The following is an 8,677-nucleotide window of genomic DNA, read 5'->3' as shown; positions in this document are numbered from 1 at the left end:
AACAAATTCCATATCATTTAGCCTTCTCCCTTCCCTGGAAATCAACATCTCTCTTAAAATTCAAGGCACACTCCTTTTCTGAGAATAGGGGTCGACAAACTTTTTTTGTAAAGGATCAGATGATAAACATTTCAGGCTTTGTGGACCACACGGTCACTAATGCAACTACTCAATTTCCGCTGCTGTTGTGAGAAAGCAGCCACAGACAATATGTATTCACACAAAACCAGAGCAGGCTGAATCTGGCCTGTGGGCCATTGCATAGCAGGCCAACCTGCCTTACAAGAACTGACCTAAACACAGCAGAATCATCCAAAAAAAAAAAAACCAAACTGATCTCTAGTGAGGTGTGATGACTGACTCAGAATCTAGCAGTTAATCACTCTAGAACATTTTGATGTTAAACACTTTGAATTTACCCAATTTTCTGCTTTGGGTTAAGATTCTTCTATTCAAACTCATGTCATCATGCTTTTCATTGGGGATAATTTATCTTCGTTTAAGAACTTGCTTAAGTATTATTTATTGAGGGATTGAGTTTAAAAATCAATAAATGATGCCCATACAATTTAATATCCAATTTAATTTTTAAAAAACTTAATGAAAAATATAACAGAATCAAAACATTTAAAATAAGTACACTCACTACCCATTCCAGTAATTCATTTAAGTCATATCAACTATAGAATAGGAAAAATAAATTCAGAAGTGTAATTATTTTAAAATACACTGCTTCCACTTTTGTCAATATTTTACATTTATGCCTATATTCTATAGCGGAAGCAGAAATTCTCTCTAAAAACATTATCTCCTTAAAATCTTGAGGTGCATATTAGAGCCACAGGCAATATCTGACATATAAAACTGCAGTACAGGCCTTTCAAATTCGGCATTTCACTGGGACAATGCAATGACCCACGTATATAATCACTGTACAGTACCTGGACGTTCCAGTAAGAACCATTATTTTCTTTAATGTAGAATGATTAATACATATTCTACAAGGGGCAGTGAGGTTAGTAATTCTATAAGGTATGTCCCAACATAATTTTCAAATTGTACAATAACACAAACAACTTTGTTAAGGCCATGTTTTATTTGCTGATTAATGGACAAAAGGCAATGTAATTTATTTTCAAGTATTTTCTTGAAAGTCTGTGCTCATAAAAATCATGAAAAGTTGGAAAGACTGTTAAATCACTGAAACTTTAAATATATCTTACACAATCTTGTTTGTACAAAAATACAAGTTAAATATAAACATAAAGCAATCATGATAATTTTATGCAAATCTGTTTTATGTGATCTTCAGTTATATATAAAAGTTTCTCGGTTCTGTTATTTGTGAAAAGATCAATACCAGATTGAATTACTATCTACTGGCAAAGGGCCCTAAAAAGCTTCCTTTAGCATTAATCTTTTACATGGCTAAGTGCATTTCCTAATTTCAGATCACCTAAACATTGGAAAAAAAAAGAAAAAAATGAAAGGGCAGTATGTCCATAAACCAACAAATAATTTGGCTGTAATGTATCATAAAACACAAACCCCCACACATCTGTACAATAAACATTATGTATTACATACACACAGGTGTATACGTGCATGCATGCGCATAACACACATGCACGCAGACAGACACACACGCACACCCAGTCATAAAACAAAGCCTAATGAGGTGCTGCTTCCAGTTCGATATCCAGCATTGCATTTTTTCTCACTTCATCGAAGGAATAGTTTTTTGTCACCTTTCCATTCTTGAAGACAGTATGGAGAAGATCCTGCACAAATAAACAATACTAAAATTGAATGATTATATCAGACTATCAAGCAAAATACTTAAATAATGCTTTGATGAGTTAGACTAGTCAAATACACAGAGATATTGATGGTGTTCAAATTATAAAATGATTTTATACACAAAGAATGCTGGTGGAGCAAAGGCAGAGAGCAAGGCGCTATCTAAAATGGCTGTGTAGACATATTTAACTTTTATGAAAAGGAATGATCTAAATGTCACATTCTTCCTTAAAGGAAAAACAAAAAAACCTAGGTGACCCATCTCTTTTTGTTCAGGTGGAAGATGCTTGCTGCCTGGTTGCCCACAAGAACTATGGCTGTTGCTGATACTCATGACTGACAGCACAGCAAGGGAAGCCTGCCAGACCTTCCCTTGTTCTAGTCAACAGACTCAACACCCAGGCAACTTATCAACCTGGAATTTAATAAATTTACTAGTCACTGAGTTTTGGGTTTAAAACAAACGAAAAAAACGCTAAAAAACAAAAAACCAAACCTAAAACGGAAACCAAAATAAGCATTGATTTCAAGACTCTCTGTATATATTCGCAAGTCAATGATACAAGTAATCCATTTGATCCACATAAGGGTAACAAAGATAAATGAAGAGAATTAGGACTAAATTCCCTTTTGGATCTGATAAAGCCCACTCCTGTCTCACTAAGGAATTATCTGCCTCTAGTTTCTGTTTCTCTTTGACAAATCCATATAAGTGATCTATTGTGCCTGTTTTCCATCTAGTCTGAAGACTGAGGTGCCTATGACACTATTATTTTTGTCACTATGTTGTTTCAAATCACATTGCTCTAGCTATAGCATTTTCTTTCATAAAGTTAAATATAATCTATTAAGGAATGGTGGTTCCTATTCTTAAATTCACATACTCTTAAAATCAATGCCTTTTTAAAGTCACAGTTATGACCATGTCTAAAGTGACCTTAGTCCATCTGGGATAAACTAATTCAGCAAAGACTTCGTAGCTAGACGAGTTAAGTGAAGGCTACTCAAAGAACTGCATAACAGGCTATACAAAAGGATCTAAAACTTTGTTTAAGAACTTATATATTTTCATTAAAGATAACATAAAAATGTTATTTCATTAATTCTGGCTCAGAATCTTAACGAATATAATAAAAGTAAACAGAATATTTGATATGGTATAAAGAATCTAAAGTAATAAACTAGCATGTTTAGTGTAAACTATCCTCTGAGAATATGAATATTCATGAGTAATTTCCCTCTAAAAATGAGTAGTTTTTTCCAATCCAGTGGCTTAAAAAGCAGAAATTGTATAACTTGTGTTCATGAATATAAATGTACTTTTTGTATGTTAAAAACCATTAGACCATATGGACTACTTTAGCATACAGTCATGTGCCACATAATTTTAGTCAGTGATGGACCGCATCTACGACAGTGGTCTCATAAGATTAGTACCATATGGCGTAGGTGTGTGGTACTCTATACCATTGAGGGTTGTGTAAGCACACTCTATGATGTTTGCAAAAATGACCCACTGCCTAATGACGCATCTCAGAATGTGTCCCTGTTGTTAAATGATGCAGGACTGTGCTATAAATTTTTCCAGTTTGACTTGAATCAGAAAAGTTGGTTAAGTTTAGGTTTCACCATTTATTAGTTATGTAATCTGAATCAAGTCATGTCATTTCCATATCTTACACCTCTAAGAGAACATAATTTGCTTTTTTATTAGCCTATAGAGTTGTGAGAATCAAACGAGACTAAAGAAAACTATCTGAACTGAATTCTATTAAGTTTTAAAAAAACAGAATTATCTTTAACAACATTTTAGAATTTGGATAGCCCTTCTTTTATCTATTAAAATTACCAAAGTTTTACTAGAACATAAATAGCAATGAGAAATCTAAGAGCAGCATCCTTTAAGTATTCTTAACTACTCCTCTTCAGAAACGATTCACTACTGTTTGGCAGTAAGATTAAGATCAAATACACACAAGCATGTTGAAGCTCATCAATTACTCCCCTGCCGGTCACTATGTAGACCAACTTTTACCTTTTTTTGAACGTTATAAAATTATTTCACCCAATATATGCACATGTCTCATATTTATGATCTAGCCACTGCTTGTTCTTCATCTTATTTTGGTAGGCTAGGTCAGTAATTTTATGTTTTACAATAAAACTACTTTGTCCTCCAAGAAAAACATTGTTCTGAAAATAATTTTAAAATAAAATACAACATAAAAGCTTCCATTCATAATTTGGAGAGCCAACCTACTACTGTTAAGAAAAAAACAACAAAACCAATCAGCATAGATACATACCTGACCATATTCCTCAAGGTCTCCTTTTCCTTCCTCAAGGGTAACAAAGTTCCCTGCTGGTGTCCTATGTAAAGATAATCGGCCCTTTTTGGACCTTTTGTTGGGATCAGCAACTGGGTCCTTAAAGACATTAATCTGGAATCCAAATTAAGAAAGAGGAATAGAAGACTAATCATTAGAATGTATACCCCCACTTAAAAAAGAAAGTATATACATAATTTATAAATTCTAAGGCACTTTATAGGTATAACTAAACCAATCCACATTGGGCTTTCAGAAACATAACTCTAGCCTATTTTGGAGGACACAATCCTGTTATGAAAAAAGGTTTGAAAAAAATCCAAATCTTAGGAGATCCTTTAACCACTGCAGAATACCTAATACTCCATTTGTAGTAGGTCCTTGAGGTTAAAATGTAACCCTTAAAGTGTCTCCTTGTATATTACAAATTGTCTCTAAGCTGATCATGCATACTATTGGAAAAAAATCTATGTTAACTCTATTATATAATCTGTGGCAAGGAAACCAGGATCATACTAAGGTAAAAGCTTTCCTACTTCATAACCTTTTCCTTTTGTTACTTTTTAACTCTATTACCTACTTACTGCCAGAAGCAAAAAAGACCTAGAGAACATGAAGAGAGCAGAAGGTTTGTTTTAGGATCAGAAAGTGGGACGACAAAACCTAATAGAAGCAACTAGTGATGGCTATGAGAGGAGAAGCTGACAAGTCAACCCCAGAAGTGCCCAGAGAAGGACGGAGGTGAGGTGACGCAGGAAGCCCCCCAGGTGTTCTCAGAGGTTCTTAGTATCCCCCACCCCCACCCTCTGATCCACAGACTCTCCATAGCCTATAAAGAGCTCAGGGGATTGTTGGTCAGCTGCCTAGCAGCTGGGGTTCTCCTGTTCTAAGGCTACTAGAATGTGATTCTGGTATCACAACTCCAACTTTACACTCCATCTTCCTAAAGCACTGTTTTGACAGTGTTTACATACTTGCATGTCTTTAATATATGATAGCTATGTCAACTTTTTGATTCAGAGGTACATACTGAATCAGTGGGAAATGACTGACCTGCATTCTCTCTCTTAAATAATCTCTTATTTTCTCTCCTTTTTCCAAGTCTCCTTTTTTCTCCTAAGTCATGTTATTTATTACCTAATGTCTCTTTTCTTTCCTTGTTTCTGAGTCAAGGTCAGTGGCACCTGACAACATATTCATAGTTCAGGACCATATTATCCTTTGGTTACCATATTCAGCAGCTGCATTCTACCTAGATACATCAAGAAGGTACTAATACAGGAGTGAAAGTTGAAGGACATACCCCAAGACCATTGGTTACAACATAACTACACTTGAAGGAACAATTCAAGAGATCTCTTGTTAATTTCTGTAGCAAAGCTCCACCAGAACCAAAGGCAATATTTTCAATACTCCATTTTTCTTGCTTCATGCCTTCTACAATCTAGAAGATTAAAAAATAAAAAACAAATAAGTAAACAAAAACTAAGTATTTTGGAAGAGGAAGGAAGTAATTTTCATTGGGCCATACTGATAAATACTAAACCATCCTAGAGCTGTTTTATAACACAGTAAATAATGAAGTAAGAATAAGGCCTACACAAAGTTATAGTCCACATTCTCTCTTTTAAAAGACCCACTCCCTCGAAAAAGGGCAGCCTGAGGGCTAAGTGTGGAAGGAGGGGATTTCATTCAAAGTTCCTGAATTTGTGGTGGTGGTGTCACTGTGATTGTGGTTGGGGTTGGGGGAGTGAAGGAAATGAGAGGCAGAGAGGAGAAACTGGCTATCAATATCTAAGGTTACTTGGGTAAACTTCTCTCCTCTGCGTCTCGAGCTTGTATTGCCTACATGCCAGAAGCACACGCAAGGGAGCCGAGACATCTGCTCCAAATACTAGACTCGAGGAACGACTAATCAGCACTAATAAATCTCAGCACATGTTATCACGTCGGAGTGCCTGTCATATGTGATAGGGCATTTAAAAATTAATGGATATTGGTGGTAAAACAATATAAAATATTCTCTCCTGCCTAAGAGTTGAGACATTTTATTCCAGCTGGTGCTCCAGTGCCATAATCAAAATTATGAACAGACTAGGTGTTAAGATTTATCACTGGATCATTTTTGGGAGAATGATCATCTACTAAGCCAGCTAGAGAGACCTGTATGAACATATAGTTCTCGCAGCTAAAACAGTTCTTTCAAGGGACACACATTTAAAAGTTACATTAATTTATTAAGCTACATTATTATCAATGTCATTTGCATTTCTCCTAAGTAGGACTTATTTACCTAGCATCTGTCATCTGATTTAACATGTTCAAGCACTTTTATGATAGAAGGTGGCAAGTGAAATTTAGTAACCATTCCTTTAATTTCATGAGACTAGTCAAAAGGAAGTAATTGGAAAATCTGGTTCTATTTTATTTAAACAGATCATTCAGAAGTGATTAGAAAATCATAAGCAATTTTAACAGTTTTATGTGAAATATTAATACAAATTCACCATATTCTCTTTTAATACTAAGAGTCTCAAACTGACTTTTTATCTATTCCTTATTTTCAATACTGCAAGATAAAAATACATCAACTCCAAGGACCTTCATCTTTTAACAAACCCACATTTAGAAATGCAACTTTCTTTTTAAATTCCAACCTTTTAATTCTCCTGCTATACGTGTAGCTTTCTTTTTCTTTTTTACCAGCGGCATCAAGGGGGAAACATATACAATTTATTTCAAAGTGATTTCTTAGGCTGTACATAAACCCAGTCTCATGTCTTTATTATTATACCTGAACCCAGGAGTACTCAAGAGCCCTGAATTCAGATTTATTTTTCATTGACAACTGGGAACAAGTATAACACACAAAGTACAACAGCAACAAAAACCTTATGAAATTAAGGCATGTTCCAAAAGAGTGCATTTCAATATGGAAGAAATACAAAGAGTAGAAGAGAAAACAGAGGAAAAGAAAGGGAAATGGACTGATGGAGGGTAAGGTGGTTTGGGTAAAATAGAGAAAACAGTTTCAGACCTGTCACCTGATTTTATATATGCCTCAGAAGCACAAGAATGAGGAAATTACAAAGAAGAGTATCAACTAATGTCATCTCTCGGTATTTTGGGTCCAGTTTCTTTAAGATATTGTTCCCATATACCTTCACCAAAAGTTATAAAATTTAGACAGTTTAGAGTTAAAGTGAATTTTTCTGTTAACATTACAGGAAATTATAGAATTAAAGAAAAAATTGCTATTTAAAAATGTTTACATATACAAATCAGAAAATCTGATTAGACATAAATTAACAAAATACCACTCTTCATTCTCATATCTCACACCCAAGGTATCTAACGTAACTGAAATGAGAAGTCATTACACCATTAGGGTTTAAATGAAATATTTTTAACACAGCCATACATTTAAATCATGCACTACAATCTACAAGTGCTTTCACAATATTTTATGTAGATCAAAAAATTAATTTATTCTTATCATTAAGATTTACATAAAACCAATGTCTTCTATTAAGTCTCTAGACTGAAGTTGTGAGGATCAGGGTAAATTTCCTAGAAAGGTAGAGAAAAGGGTTCTAAGAAAAGAACAGTAGGATAGCTAACGAGGAAGAAAAATGTTTAAAATATGTGGGACTTCACTTGAAAAGAAATCTTCTTGCCAATTTTGAGAATTCGATACCATTTTAATGTCATTAATGAATCACTCCGATGGAAAGGTTCAATGATAATAATGACTGAATCCCTACCCAAGATACAAACAGAAAGAGCAGACACACTGTTGTGTTTTGTCCAACACAAAAGAGATTTCTGCCTCTCTTCCTAAGTAAGCAGACTCACTTTGGTAACACAAAACCCTAGAGCAGGGTGACACTGTACACTTCGTGGGACATTACAGGGAAGACGGTGAAGGGCAAACTCCAAGAGCAAGGCTGACAGTCAATGAGAGAACTCAGCTGTTTGAAATTAAAAGATTTTTCATTTTGTCAAAATGAAGGCATCTAATTTAGTATATGTGCAAAGCAAAGCTGCTATGTGAATTCCTTTTCCTGCTCCTAAAAGCTTCTTTTGACCACCTCCACGATGAGGAAGGCAGGCATTCCTTTAGGTAAAATAACACGAGTGCATCTGCATGTACACAAACCCTTCATTGTCTGAGCGTTCTGTTTCACGTTTTTCCAACGCCAAACAGTATTTGTCTTCATATTTAACTTCTTGTGGATGGGGTTAAATAAAATTTTTAAGTTTTGAGTTGATTCTCAACTTTAAAAATGCACATACATTCTCTCAAAGTTTATTTAAAAAAAAAAACAAAAACAAGAGAAAGGAAAGCCAAAGAGCTTCGGCTTTGAAAGGGAAGTTCAAGTGCCTGATTGAACAACCCAATAGAAAGAGCTGGACCACTGGAACAAGGAAGGGGAGGAACAAGCAATGGGAAGGGCTGGGGCTAATGGGTTTTCTGCAGCTGGTACAGTCCCCTGCTCATGTTTCTTCATCTGAAAGGGGGGCGCGAGGGTGTGAGGGCACCTGCTAAA

The 8,677-nt window shown here is 35.1% G+C and overlaps 1 protein-coding gene across 2 annotated transcripts in view; it reads right to left on the bottom strand.

The window, feature by feature from the left end:
- Positions 1 to 565: 565 nt before the first annotated feature.
- Positions 566 to 8,677, bottom strand: part of NAMPT (nicotinamide phosphoribosyltransferase) — a 35,099-nt gene continuing 26,987 nt past the window's right edge. The window contains exons 9-11 of one of the 2 annotated variants that reach the window (XM_087438843.1): positions 5,431 to 5,571; positions 4,107 to 4,241; positions 566 to 1,799 (exon numbers count right to left, since the gene is read on the bottom strand). In XM_087438843.1, the coding sequence (XP_087294969.1) occupies positions 1,671 to 1,799; positions 4,107 to 4,241; positions 5,431 to 5,571 (405 nt within the window). In that variant the 3' untranslated portion in view covers positions 566 to 1,670. The remainder of the gene's footprint in view (positions 1,800 to 4,106; positions 4,242 to 5,430; positions 5,572 to 8,677) is intronic. The other variant, XM_004439295.3, reaches the window with a different exon arrangement.

Source organism: Ceratotherium simum, chromosome 1, assembly GCF_057802395.1.
Source record: "Ceratotherium simum simum isolate JZ-2026a chromosome 1, ASM5780239v1, whole genome shotgun sequence".
Taxonomy (NCBI): domain Eukaryota; kingdom Metazoa; phylum Chordata; class Mammalia; order Perissodactyla; family Rhinocerotidae; genus Ceratotherium; species Ceratotherium simum.
This window is presented reverse-complemented; position numbering and strand designations above follow the sequence as displayed.